This window comes from Periplaneta americana, chromosome 4, assembly GCF_040183065.1.
Source record: "Periplaneta americana isolate PAMFEO1 chromosome 4, P.americana_PAMFEO1_priV1, whole genome shotgun sequence".
Classification (NCBI taxonomy): Eukaryota; Metazoa; Arthropoda; class Insecta; order Blattodea; family Blattidae; genus Periplaneta; species Periplaneta americana.
In genome coordinates, this window is record NC_091120.1 from 94,966,958 (window position 1) to 94,982,696 (window position 15,739).

The window sequence follows — 15,739 nt, forward strand, 5'->3', positions numbered from 1 at the left end:
TTTCAAAGCCTTCAACATTCATTCGAAGTTCCTCTACTCGTGTGGACCTGTTGAGCCAGTTTGGTAATGGGCTTGCGAGGACTTCTACTCACGATTTCATTAATTTGTGCCACAAATTGAGGTATTCAGACAGAAGGCTCCCTGTTCTTTGGTGCATTTGCAACAAAACCAGTTTCGCGCTATTTCCTCACCAAGTCTCTTAAATGTTACTGTACTTCTTGCTGGTGCTGGATGATGCAGAAACTTGTCCATGAATAATTCCCTGATAGAGCTGGTAAGTATGTACGCCTCACTCTGGTATTGAATATGTTATGTTCATTCACAATGCACATTGCACAACACAACTCAATTGCCTTGACACTGAGAACGTAAGTTGATACAATGGGGAGGGTTGATGTGTGCAGACAGGGAGAGGATAAGAACAGATACCAATATTATATGATGGGATGGAGAGGGAGTGTTGACTTGGCCAGACAGGGTGAGGGGGAGTGGAATGGCTGAGTGTAGAAGAAAGAATAGTTTCATACCAGATGTGCAAGTGCCAAGATGAGGCAGACAAGTTATTCATGCCAAATTGGTATAATTTATATTCTGTGTCTTAGAGTAGGACTTTTATCATTTTCAGTGTTTTATATGTACCTACAATAATACGTATTATATTTTGCTTTTATTGTGAACATGGTTCATTCATTCACTCATTCATTTAGTGTTCTACCCATGGGCAGGTCTTTCATTGCAAATCCAGCTTCCTCCAATCTTTCCTATTTTCCGCCTTCCTCTTTGTTTCCTCATATGATCCATATATCTTAATGTCATCTATTATCTGATATCTTCTTCTACCCCGAACTCTTCTCCCGTTCATCATTCCTTCCAGTGCATCCTTCAGTAGGTAGTTTCTTCTCAGCCAGTGACCCAACCAATTCCTTTTTTCTCTTCCTGATCAGTTTCAGCATCATTCTTTCTTCACCCACTCTTTCCAACACAGCTTCATTTCTTAGTCTGTCTGTCCACTTCACACACTCCATTCTTCTCCATACACACATTTCATTTCAAATGCTTCTATTTGCTTCTCTTCACTTTGTCATAATGTCCATGTTTCTGCAACATACAAAGCACTTCACTAGTATCTTCCTTAATTCTTTTTCCAGAGATTCGCAGAAGATGCTCCTTTTTCTATTAGAAGCTTCCTTTGCCATTGCTATCCTCCTTTTTACTTTCTGACTGCAGCTCATGTTAGTGCTTATAGCACACCCCCAAGTATTTGAAGCTGTTCACTTGCTCTACTGCTCATTTAGAATTCTTAAGTTTATCTTCTGTATTTTTCTTCCTATGATGATGCTCTTCGTCTTGTTGGCATTTATCTTCATCCCATACTGCTTACAGCTGTCATTCAGCTCCAGTAGCATATCCTTTAGTATCATTTCCTCTTCTGCTAACAACGCCATAATTGTTTTAAAATCGGAGTATAAACATCTCCTTGACTTGAATAATTTTGAGGGAAAAATTGTTCCGGGCCTGGGTATCGAACCCGGGACCTTTGGTTAAACATACCAACGCTCTACCAACTGAGTTACCCGGGAACTCTACCCGACACTGATCCAACTTTTCCCTCTATATCCACAGACCTCAAAGTGGGCTGACAACCGTCAAGCAACCAACATTGAGTGCACACTACCTCTGTGTGACTTAAATTGTGGTTTTCTTGATTTGCATAATACACGTCACTGTTCGTTAACAGAAAACCACAATTTAAGTCACACAGAGTTAGTGTGCACTCAATGTTGGTTGCTTGACGGTTGTCAGCCCACTTTGAGGTCTGTGGATATAGAGGGAAAAGTTGGATCGGTGTCGGGTAGAGTTCCCGGGTAGCTCAGTTGGTAGAGCGTTGGCACGTTTAACCAAAGGTCCCGGGTTCGATACCCGGCCCCGGAACAATTTTTCCCTCAAAATTATTCAAATCAGGGAGTTATACCTGAAAGCTTGATTTGCATCTCCTTGACTTGTATTATTTCATTTCAGCCAACATTACCGGTAATTATATTGATCTATACGGTTGTTATTTAAGAAAATCTTAAATGCATGTGACTGCAATGTCTGCGAAATAAAACAGAACATGCTAAAAATTGGACATTTTTATTAGTAATAATTACAAGCCGGATCTTTGTACATGCATTTAGAACTTAAAATTGTTGGTTCAGCACATAAAAGCAATTTAAAAAAGTGGTTTTGTATAAATATATGAAATCACATAACAAATGTAAATAAAGAATATTTCAAAATCATCATTGTACCTCCTCCACAGCAATGGAGAGATAATATACTTAATCATCTACTAACGAGGGAAGGAGATAAATGCACTTCAACAAAGCTTTTTAATTAAATATGAAGTTTAACTGCAGCCTAAGACACACATATATGCTGCTGTTTCTATTATAACTCCATGATAAGTTCTCCAACGTGGAGAGAAATCTCAGGAGCATTGTGTAATATCACTCCATGGCCAAGGTTGCTTTCTTCCATAACAGCGATGGAAATGAGGTAGTTTGTGCCAACATCACCAGATTCTTTTTTTTTTTTTTTCATTGCCTTTTGTACTATCATAAAAGTGTATATATCTTAAACGTCATCTTTCCCTAGCCAAACAAGTAAATTGTACACATACTTTGTTTTTTTTCTCTCAGAGAGAATGCATAAAATGTAATGAATACACGAAATATAAAACTAATCTGATCTGGCCTGCAAGCATCAAACATTGTAATTCCAACAGCTGTTGCATTCTTTTTCATTACTCCATATACAACGCACAAATTAAACACATGTAAGGTTTGCACCAAGAATATGATTTGAAAAATATAAAGAGGACACCTAATGATATTTATCTGCAAAGTGCATTCATTAATACATCATGAAACACACACGCTGACCAACATAGCATGATATACATTCAAGTCTTTACAATATATGATATTTAATTGACACCATAGTTTCTCTAACATAATCTTTGAACTTAATTACCCCATGTTGTTATTTTATTTCGGCATACATATTCCTATAGTCGGAAATATGAAATTCAGTATTGCACTCTCAAAATACCTTTCCTAAATAAAAATATAAAAGCTTGATATGATTAAGTTATTCAATTTTTTGTACGTTTAATACCTATACTCTGGGACAGTTCATAGAACACCTCAGATTAAACTGCGGTATGGAATCATATATTATACTGTATATACTGTCTTGCCCATGAAGTCAAAACTTATTTCTACTTTTTATATAATGAACACAACAAAAACAACAAATTAAAATAAAAATTTTCCCTTCCCCTTTTTTTATATAAAGTGCGGTGGGATAAGTAGGTCATTGAAATTGTTCAGTAGGATTTACCAGTATATATTATACGAATGTAAATATATCAAAGCAATGGTGACAACCTTAGCCTTGGAATGTAGTATACACATTGCTAGGTCCAGATCTAGCAATAGGGTGCCCACAATCACCCTGTAAGTGCGAACCAACATTACACAAATAACAAATATACTCTTTGTTGGTAAAAATAATATATATCAGTGCACCCTATTATTATTATATATATATATAACTGCAATCAGAAGGTTGGGTACCGCACCTTCTTCAGCCCACCTACTGCTAATAGATTTATTTCACTAACACAATATGAAATGTGGTTAGAATCCAAAAAAGCCAACAGTTCATAAGGAATCACTAAACATGTTATGGGATAAACAAAACCATAATGAAAATTCTGAGTCTTCTGTTCATATACTAGTGCTATATCCTCTGCAACTATATATGGCAGTAAATTACATTCAACGTCTTTCATGCTATATGTCGTGACCACAAAAATAGATATAAAACTCCTTCACCAGAAATCCTCCTTGTGACAAAGAGAGCACCACTATCTCGCAATAGTGGGGGGGGGGGGGGGAGTGTTCAATACAAGCTGGCCAGCCAGCCCGTAAGACAGTGCTATTCATGCCACCAAAAGATCAACAATTGAGGAACAGTATTGCTAGTTTAAGTAATAAACCTTTACTTTTTGTTCATTAAGTGTCAAACAAGCAGTTCCGCAAAGAATTAATGGCCCACTTTCCTTACAGTGAGTGAAAAGAACCTGTGGTTGTGGAAATAACATAGAGTGGCGAAATAACAGATTAATATCAAGTACAAAGTAACATTTTTCATAAACAAACGTTTCTCTTAATCAAAATGGTTTTAAATGTCCATCATATACTGATGTTAAAAGTAAGAGTTTAAGCTAATGAAAGAATTGAATAGAAATTAAAAAAAAAAACTGAAATACTTGTAATTATGTTCATGTTTTCGTATTAAATATTGGAGTGACTTAAGATACAGAAATATGTGTGCAAAATCTTCATTTTTATAAACTTATAATACATACCTACATTAAAAAATGTAGTAGAAAGTAGGTTAAATGTTAAAAAACGGAAAATAAAACAGATAAATCCACAGAACAAAGGAAAGCAGGCTGAAAATGCAGTTCCTAACTTAATGTGACAACCACAACAGGAGAAATTTCATTACTTTATTAATGTGGTGGTAAGACATGGAATGTTGCAGAGAATGTTGTTGATCGTCTCAAATATAAAATAATGAAAACTACTGTTCGTGATGCATTCCTATATACATCAGTTCAGAAAATGAATGGCAAGAACAATGAAATGATAGCTTCTTTAACAGAAATCCTTTGTTTAGTTATGTCAATAAGTATAAATCAACTTAAACTACAGTCTTAACTTCCTGCATTCTTTTTTCACCTCTCCTAAATCACCACAGTCACAGTTATTTAATTAAATTAATTGAACCGATAAAAACCAATGTGTTGCTACATGGTTTCCTTGTTTCATTATATTCTGAAATATAAAGACTGAAGGTTGCAACTTATAATGGATTCTATTACCTACAGATTGATTCAGTCACAAAGAAGTCGTTTTCCCATTTATAAAACACGTCTATATATTGCCTTTCAGTCCAAACATTTCGTTTAACATTGTAAACTGTATAGGACCATGTTCACTGTTTATTGGTGGCAAAAGACACTGGTAAGGACTCTTTAACTTATGAGCACATCCTGCTTGCCCTGTTTCCATTGGTTTAAGCAAACTAACTACAGAGCCAATGGCTTAGAATATGCAGCATGCTCTCATTGTACTGGCTCAGCTCTCTACAACAGAACACTACTAATCCATAAGAGCATTTGAACTAGTCTCAAGTGCCTTTAGTAGATCCTGTCCTTGCAGTAAGCCAGAGCTGACAGGAGCATTCACATCATAGTCACGCTGACTCAGGTCAACCAACGATGGTATGGTAGCTCCTTCAGGGTCGAGCAGGGAGAAGGAGTTCTTCCGTATGTTGGCTTTGCGCTGAGCAAGGCCTTCGTCAATCGTACACGTCCCAGTGTCACACTGCACCACTCTTGAAACACCAGTCACACTTATACTCTTACAATGTTGCAAGTTGATATCTGCCACTGATTCTTGTAGGTGTGGTCCCACACCTTTCTTTCTCCGAGGATTTCCCTGAAAACAGATACCAACAATTTGTAACAACTGAAACATTAATAATATATTTCATAAAAGTTCTTCTAAAGATAAAAGCAAAGTGATGTAGGTTTCAATACAGGACAAACAGGAAGGAGAGCTTCACATAGTATGTGATGGAAGGTTTCTTGAGAAAGTAGAAAATGTTTAATATTTCTGTACCATACTAAGTAGTGATGGAAGAAATGAACAAGATTTATTAAATAAGACTAAAAAAAAAAGCAGCCTCAGCTTATTACCAAATGAACAATACTACTGCAGGGAAAATCGAGATCAATGTTAAAACAAAAATGCAGATCTACAATGCAATCATGCTTCCGATCATGTTGTATGGTATGGAAAGTCCCGCACTATAGACCAAGTACATAAGTAAGATCATGGCCATGGAGTTGAAGTAGCCTATATGAGGTAAACAGTAGGAAAAACCAAAACAGAAAGAATTCAAAATGAAAGAATCCAGTAAGAGGCTGGACAGAAGAAAGCCAAGAGTGTGGTTGTTGAGGAGCATCAATTGAAGTGGTATGGTCATGTGAACAGAATGGAAGAGGAGAGAAAACCGAAGCAGGTTATGAAGATGTGAGGAGAAGGAAGGACTGGGCGAGGAAGACAATGGTGGATATGAAGAGATTGTGCACAGATAGACTGGGATGGGTGAAATGGATAGAATGAGGCTATCCCAATATTTAAAATGCATATGGGACTTGAAGAAGAAAATAATAAGAAGATAAATGTTCTTCCAATTGAAGAGTCCAGGGGAAAAACCTGGTAAGTCCGAAATTATCGATTTTCTTTTTCGATGTCATTAAATAGCTCAGTCGATATAGTTTTCTATGTACAGTTGTACAGAATAACAACGTGATTAGTCCAGAGTAATTTGAAGAATAATAACACTAGTAAATAAAACATAGTACTTACTTACTTACTGGCTTTTAAGGAACCCGAAGGTTCATTGCCCCCTACTCACATAAGCCAACCATCGGTCCCTATCCTGTGCAAGATTAATCCAGTCTCTCCCTCAAATCCATTTTAATATTATCCTCCGATCTACGTCTTGGCCTCCATAAAGATCTTTTCCCCTCTGGCCTCCCACCTAACATTCTATATGTATTTCTGGATTCGCCCATATGTGCTACATGCCCCATCCATCTCAAACGTCTGAATTTAATGTTCCTAATTACGTCAGGTGAAGAATACAATGCATGCAGTTCTGCGTTGTGTAACTTTCTCCATTCTCCTGTAACTTCATCCATCTTAGCCCCAAATATTTTCCTAAGAACCTTATTTTCAAACACCCTTAACCTCTGTTCCTCTCTCAATGTGTGAGTCCAAGTTTCACAACCATACAGAAGAGCTGGTAATATAACTGTTTTATAAGTTCTAACTTTCAGATTTTTTGACAGCAGACTAAATGACAAAGCTTCTCAACCGAATAATAACAAGCATTTCCCATATTTATTCTGCGTTTAATGTCCTCCTCTTTGAAGGATGTGGATCTTTAAACTTTTAATTTGTTCTCCCATAAAAACAGTAAAATGTGACATCAGACTTTTTCCCTTGAGTCTTCAATTGTAAACTTATACTGCGATATAGGTAAGTGGAAGGAATTAATTACATTAGGAATATATATTTTTTTCTCTCGGGAAAGTAATAGTTGTTTTTGGTGTAATTGTTCTTTTTAAATACAATTTCCAAAATTGTCCTTTGAATCTCAATTCTTTTATACTGTTTAACTAGTGACTATACTTTGCAAATATGAATTTTTTCCATAGACGATATATATTTTGCAACGAGGTGTATAAGGATTATTAAATATTACAACCGATATTCTTGATACATTTGTAGTTATGTTTTATAGTTGGACTACTTGTACAATAACAGGGAAAGGCAGTGGCGTATACTGGTTAAAGGGTTTGGGCTACCGCTGACCCTATTATTACACAAAATATATCTAACAATTACTTTAATTTTAATTACTATGGTGAAACTAATAATACAAAATTATTACATTATGTTATATTATAAACTTTTTCTTTTGTAATTTCCTTGGGCTACCGCCGGTAGCCCCGGTAGCCCGCAAAATACGCCCCTGGGGAAAGGTAATAAAATACCGTTATATCTGTGAAGCATTGCAATCTGAAACATTGGGAAAGGGGAGAAGATTTCATCCAAACAGAAAGCAACATAAAACATAGGTCCCGAAAACACTATTCTGCTCCATTACACATAATATTTGGGTCACTGAAAAATTTTGTTAATTGACTTTGATAAAGGTGAAAGTTGTGTTTGCTATTTGGTATGCTAAGTTAAAGGAAAGGATTTTCACCAGGCCTCTTATCGTAATTTCATTTCTAAAAGACAACGCTTTTGAACCTAAGCTCACAAATAAACTAGAAGATGACGATCTTTTAATGGAATGTTGCAAGTGTTTCTTGGTAGTATAAAGAATTAAAATTATGAATACTTTGTAACAATTTTAATATGGTGTCATAAGATACAGGATGTCTCTTAAAATGGATTTTCTTCACTCAAATTTGATCTATTTCCCTATAAAACTGGATACTAGGAAAGTCTCATTATGGGGGATTATTGTTCGTTTTTGGGGAGGGAACACCGGATTTTAGAAAAAGGACTTTGAAGATACGTGTTTTATTAGTTTTGACCTGTGTGGTATTTGTAAGCAAGAAAGAAAAATTGAAGCATTGTATTTAATGTATGGTGTTCTTCTTAGTATGATGATGCTGCTAGCATTTTATGTGCTTTAAATCTTTCACACTATACTCAACAGAGAATTTTTGTCATTTTTTAATCAAAGCATTAATTTCCACAGGAATCAACTAATTTTACTTCGAATGTACGGCAAAAAAATAGTTCTCTAGTGTTACTGTTAAAATGTCATTCCTTATAAACTTTGTAAAAAAATTACGCACAATGAAAAACAAGGAAATTACACAGAGAAAATAGAAACACGTCTTATGAATAATGTAATACTTAAATATTTTTCCTTTGTGGTACAATAACTCTTGCAGTAAGAAATATAAATTAATATTAAGATTACTAAAGAAAATAAATAATTTTTGTAACTTTTAGTTGTGCTAAAATATGGTACTATGAAGATGCAAAATAGTTCGAATAGACACACGAAATCTTAAAATTAGAATTACATAAATAATACAAAAAATTAATTTCTGGATTTCGTCTTCTTCACCACTGCCATAGAGGCAGCCATCATCCCTGAAATCAGGTGCATTATATCATGTTTCCTTCCCTTTTCTTAAACGTTATCATAAAAGCAAGAAATAGATGTGAGCTAGAATATGAAGAAAATTAACTGGTTAAAAATCAAAGCATTTTTCGAAGAAGCTGAAAACAATAAATAAAAGTAAGCTAGACTGTAAAAAAATTAAACTGATTAAAAATCAAAACATTTTTCGAATAAGCTGAAAACAATAAATAAAATTAAACTAGACTGTAAAAAAAATTAAACTGATTAAAAATCAAGACATTTTTCAATAGGACGGGAATAATAAATAGAAGTAAGCTAGAAAGTAAAGAAAATTAAATGGTTAAAAATCAAGACTTTTTCAATAGGTTGAAAACAACAAATAGAACTAAGCTAGAATGTAAAGAAAATTAAATGGTTAAAATTTAAGGCATTTTTCAATAGCATGAACATTGACTATTTACCTTCCTATTTCATCATAAACACATTGTAATATAATACATATTTAGGGCAATACTGGCATGTTGAACCTTATTCAAAACTTGATTAAAAAAAAAAAAAAACAATTTAAGTATAAAGATACATGTCAAAGAATATCATGAAATTTAAAAAAAATAATTGCAACCTATAAGAATATTTAAGATTTATCTTTCAGCAAGTGAGTCTGTTTTAAAGTGTACACAAGGAATGAAATTTGTGAAAATAATTGGTGATAAACCGGAATTTATTCCAATTAAAAAAGTCCAACAAACAATAAATTTATGTCAGTGTCTAAAATACCGAATTTTGCAACAAAGAAAAAAAAATTTACAAAGAAAAATAGTCAAAAAATATGTATTGCTTCGTACAGAATGACAGAATTTCTATATACTATAAGCACGTTAAAATTTTCAGGAAAAGAATAATTTTCTGCATAATGTATCTTAATATAATTCTCACAAGTGACCAAAAAAACTCACAAATAAATTAACAATATAATTTAATGTGGTAAAGTTATTGTCCACCAAAAATTGTCGAACTGATTGGTAGTCTCAGATAATAAAGGTTACTTTGTGATGTAACACAATGTCATATAAATGTGATACCGGTACAAGATGTTAATGTTACTTAGACATCACAAACCAAATGATGTAAAATTAAAAAGTGTTTAAATATCCTGGTAATTCATTATCAGAATTATCATATTTATGTTAACAGAATTAGTTCCAATATTACGCCTATCCTTTGTGGCTTAATTGCATTGATTTAGAAATAAAGAGTAGCTTACTCCCATTTCCAGTCAGAAAAATGAAAATTCAGCTTGATACAAGATTTTAGGGTATTTGCACCATGTCACAGATGCAGATATTAAACGTTTCGGAGCTATGCATTTGTTCCATCATCATGGAAGGCAGAGAATGGGGAACTTATTGGATCCATTACCAGGAGTAAAGAGTCCTGAAAAATAGCTAATAATGGATCCAAAATATAGTTCCCCCTCTCCCCTTCTTTGATGGGACAAATGCATAGCTCCGAAACGTTAAATATCTGCATCTGTGACATAGGACAAAGACAACAAATTCTCGCACAACATTGACAACACACAACATTTATCTTTGTCTCATAAAGAAGAAAGTTTTTTTCTTTTTGTGGTATTTGTCATGTGCCAGGATTCCTTTGAAAATGGAATGGAGTCATTAGAATCTTTTCAGACTAGTATAGAAGTGGCGTGCCTATATTTAATCCCATATAAACAGGTACATCACAATGAAAATATGAATTTAGACTATCTATTTATTTCGATAAATGATAGTGATGTAATTATGATATTCAACACCATCTTTTCCCATCACAAATTCCATTTGACTAATGGTGCATTCTTGAAAGAAGATAAACACAACTTATGGAAATCATTATTTAGCTATCATAGCACAAAATGATGTCAGCCCGTACAGAGTATATAATCCGAAATGAAGAAAAACAAAAACGTGACGCAAAATCTTACGTAGCCACATGCCTGTTGAACTAGCTAACTTAGTTATGGAAATACAAACTAATATATTCCTCATTTATATCAATACATATTAACATCTCCACACGTAAAAATAAGTATTTCTTGTATATGTATCAAAAGATTGTCTTTCTACTTGCTTTTAGCTTGACAATATAAATCAAACAACAAAACCGTCGATAGCTCCATCATTTCTAAGTTCCATTGAAATTCGTTACAGGTGCAAGATGTTATAGATGAGGAGGCAAGACCTGGCATGTGAGCTGTGTGAGAGGGGAAAGAATGAGCTATCCGAAAGAGAGTTTGTTTCATGATGGTTAATATTATATGATCTAGTGTTACGAAAGTTCATCTCAGACTGAAACCTATCTTCCCCTCCATACCCACTGGTGATATAGCCACGGCACATGATAAGGTTGCAGGACAGGTCTTGCCTTCTCTACTTGTACTTTATAATGTTAATGATTTATAGTGAGAATATAAAAATAAATATCTCGGGAGTGAGCAATATAAGGGAATATTATATCTAGTTTTATTAATTTCATCAATTGGTCACTTCAGAATCTCATACATTCTGTACATTTTTTCACTCTTTTTTTTTAAGTGGCTTAAATATCGCCACATGCACGCCTTATTAAACAAACACAATGGTTTCTGTGAATGAAACTTAACTGGCTTAAAATAGATATAAATGTATAAATATTTCGTGAGGTCTATTTATAATGTAACTTCTGTGATGAAGAAGATGAATCTTATAGGAATAGATTATTACACTTCAATGGAACTTCAACGCAGCTCCTCTAAAACGAAACATAATGACCTCACATGGAAAGCATGCCCATGAACTAAATCAAGTGCATATAAAATTAAAAGTATACTTTATATCCTGTATATACAATTAGAATAAAGTTCTTCAAACCATGAATTAAAAGAAATGCTTCTCAAACTTGCAGTAAAATACGAATGAAAATGAATTCAATCCAACTATTACAAAAACAACCTACTTAATATAATTGAAAACAACTAGCACATTCATAACGAGACAAAAGCATTATTAAAAAATTATTTTGCCTAACTGATTCACTAATATATCTATTTATATGTAAAAAAAAGTTGGGTTCCTATTTAATTTATTACAATAACATGCATTTATAACATCCATCAACTGTGCAGTCAATGGCATCCAAATACAATATGCAGAATTAACGAGGTAAAGTGCGCAAATGTCGTAACTGAATGTCATTCATATTCTATGTGTAATTATAATTGCTGTTAAGTGTAATCACACCCCAAAACTATACACTACTCTATTACAGCAAGAAATTTATAGCAAGGTCAACTCTGAAATCCCATGATCGATTGCCATGATTAATAGAATTTTTGAACTGTGTACACTTCTTACTCCAATAGACAAATTATTTTCACCATGAGTTTGAAACAAGTATTCCCAAAAAAGAAGAAAATGATTATAATGTAGTAGTAGTAGTAGTAGTAGTAGTAGTAGTAGTAGTAGTAGTAGTAGTAGTAGTAGTAGTAGTAATAGTAGTAGTAGTAGTAATAATAATAATAATAATAATAATTTGTCGTCATTTTGAAAGTGTAACCAATTTCAATCACTTTAAATATATAAATATATTTATATTTAAATTAAAATTTATATTAAATAATAAAATTCTTACTTCATTAAACAAGGAGCTCAACTACTACTTAAAAATTTTTCGGGTAAAGTTTGCAATCATCAACTAGACAGGTTCTTAATACCTTTCCTCATAGCAGTCTGACAATTCTCAAAGTCCAAGAACACATAAAATTTAGTGCAATGCATTTTTTTCTCCCTGCTATAAAACTCAATACTTTTTAGTGGAGTTCTGAAACCTAACAATACAATCCTCAGAAATATTTTAGACTATCATTATTAGTTTTATTATTTTCAATAATATAATAATCATTAATTTTCTCCTTTAAAAATTGACCCCTCTTGTCTATCATATACCCTGGAGATTATGCACAAACATAAGCAGTACCAATAAGCATGACACAAGCCTGTAATTAAGACAACACATGCTAAGACAATGAACATATACTTCCTCATCGGAGAGAGAGAGAGAGAAAGAGAATTTTTTCTTCTCTCGTGAAGAGTCGAATCTGAATTCACCAGTTTGGAAGCCCAGTGCTGTCAGTAAACCATAATAATGAATAATCAATTTAATTTACTATACAATCATGCGAAGTACCTCATCAGTAATAGAAATGCTGTATATATCTGTTATATTACAGCTGTGAGAGGCAAGAGTAACTATAAGAATGCATTAGAAATACGTTTGTAAAGTTACATTTTGCCTACTAAAGAAATTACTGTAATATTATTTTTTTGAAATGGTGATAAGGAATGGCAGAAATGTTAGCCATCCGTATCAAATCCTTATGAAGACATAGCCTAAGCATAAAGTTAACAGATTGAATATTAAAATTCAGCAGAACTTGTTTATTATGAGCAGAAACAAGCCATGCAAATGCCTAAAAATGAGCATTCTCTTACTTGGTTCACTTATTAAAGGCAAGACATTTATACTTACAAATAAAGACAAGAGAAAATTATAGAATGTTGTCAGTGAAGTGATAGTATGTGTGTGTGGGGAGGGGGAGGGGATCATCTCAGTCATTTAATGTTCAGTATTCTCGAATTAAGATATGATAATGAAACAATGTTATCTACTATCCTGAATAAAAACGTTACTCCCCTCACATAAAGCCAGCATATCACTTTCCTTCTTTCTCTATCCCTTTGTGCCCTTTTCAGGTGTCGTAATGTATTTTATTTTCTAGAGCAGAGTAGAAAACTATATAATGCAGACCTTCCTGGACGTGGGATCAGCACAACACAAGACAAGGGACATAACCAATCCCAAGGTATGAAGATAAACTTCTTCACTAACTATCCTGGCAGACCAGCATACTATTCCATACTATCAAACTTTTATTCATATAAAAGAAGTTGTTTAATACAAAATTAGTGAATATTATTTACTATATATCTTCACATAATACTGAAAGGATCTATGGCTGTACTATATAAGACTCAAATGAAGCAGGTATTAATTAGCAGCAAGTATGGAAGAAAAAAACATTTCTTTCCATACTTTTTCAATGGATGTTGCGCTTTTATACACAGGGTTGTACTGAAAGTCATGAGCAACACAATGCTATAATTTCAATTTCAACAATGTAACAAAAACGATTATATGATCATAATCTATTGACTTTACACTATGTATTGACATACTGTGACGTCATTAACTTCTATTATGTGACCACAGACAATGTTTGCAAAATGGTCGACAACAATGGTTCGTTTCAACAGCGTGCTGTCATTAAATTCCTTGTTAAAGAAGAAAAATCTGCTGCTGAAATTCATCTCAGACTTCAGCGTGCATACGGAGATGTGTGCATGGGTGCCAGCAGTGTTAGGAGATGGGTGAAACATTTCGAAGATGGGAACACGAGCATCCAAGATAACCATCGTAGCGGTCACCCTCGAACTGCCTCCACAGAACACAACAAGGAAAGAGTTGATGAGTTCTGGGATGCATTTTGGTTGAATTGGACAGACCATAAAAGCTGTCCACTATAGTCAGGTAGTTTTGAACCTCTGTCGTGCATTGCGCAAGAAATGCCCTGAAAAGATCATCATCCTGCAACACAATAATGCGTGGACTCACAATGATCGTGTCACTGTGGAGAAAATCAGAACATTTGGGTGGGAATCTCTTCTGTAACTCCCTACAGTTCCGACTTCGCACCCTCTGACTACCATCTTTTCGATTCTGTAAAGGAGCAGCTGCGAGGCCAATGCTACAAGATGCTGGAGGACATCCAGAATGCGGTGTATCAGTGTCTTCGAGAAGATGAAACGAACTTCTACAGCAAAGCAATTTTCAAACTTACAGAACGGCAGGAAAAATGTGTGCAAAGAAATGGAGACTATGTTGAAAAGTGACAGAAAAGTCTGTAAATTAAGATCTATCTTCGTAGTGTATCCAGCTATTTGCTGACAACACGTGTTCCACTATATTTCACTTTGAATTTCCTTTTCTTACAAATGATGGGTAAAAAGCACGATGCTCTTTGTATATTTCAGCAGCCACATTCCAAAGATGAGGTGTATGTAAATTAAGATGATGTACCTGGTATGTCTAAAAAATAAAAATTAAGATTTATAACAATGGGTTGCTTATAACCAGGGAAAGGATTTATATGTAAATACATATTTACTTATAAAGCTAATATAATTTATATTTTGCATTATCTTTATGTTTCACAATGTGTAGGGTTGAAAAATCCTACTTTTATTTTCCATATTTTTCCATATTTTAGAGTTTAGTACATATTTTCGTTAATTTCCATATATTTTCCATATTTCATATAAAACAGTCCATATTATATTAGGTTTAACAATAAAACAAAACAAAATTCCATTAACTTTTAAAAATACATTTCAACAATAGAGATTTAAACACATGTTCAGTAATCCCTTTAACATCAGAGTTATTTGAAAATTAGCAGTCCTATCAACAATGGGAAAGTAAGTTACAAAACTGTATTAATTTAATTTAAAATTTTTAACAGACTTCAGTTGTGCAGCTCAACAGTTAAATGCCAGTCAGAGTACACATAGGTTCAGTTTTGTAAATCATACTATAAAGACGGTAAATATGCCAAAAGTACGTCATTCAGTCAATTTAAAATCAAAACTAACAAGTTACATTTCAGAATTTAAAGAAGATGGTTTATCAACTGACAATAAAATATTATTTTGTAATTTGTGTCAGTGTGCAGTATCATCTACACAAAAGTTCCTGGTGCAACAACACATTACAACTAGTAAACATCAGGCCAACAAACAACTAAATTCCAAGCAGAGACAATTGTTTTTAACACAACCAACAACATCGA

The 15,739-nt window shown here is 33.7% G+C and overlaps 1 protein-coding gene across 4 annotated transcripts in view; it reads right to left on the reverse strand.

The window, feature by feature from the left end:
* Nucleotides 1–2,114: 2,114 nt before the first annotated feature.
* LOC138698063 (hypoxia-inducible factor 1-alpha-like) overlaps nucleotides 2,115–15,739 on the reverse strand; it is a 512,524-nt gene continuing 498,899 nt past the window's right edge. For all 4 annotated transcript variants that reach the window (XM_069823756.1, XM_069823755.1, XM_069823754.1 and 1 more), the window contains exon 13: nucleotides 2,115–5,555. In XM_069823756.1, coding sequence (XP_069679857.1) covers nucleotides 5,217–5,555 — 339 coding nt within the window. In that variant the 3' untranslated portion in view covers nucleotides 2,115–5,216. The remainder of the gene's footprint in view (nucleotides 5,556–15,739) is intronic.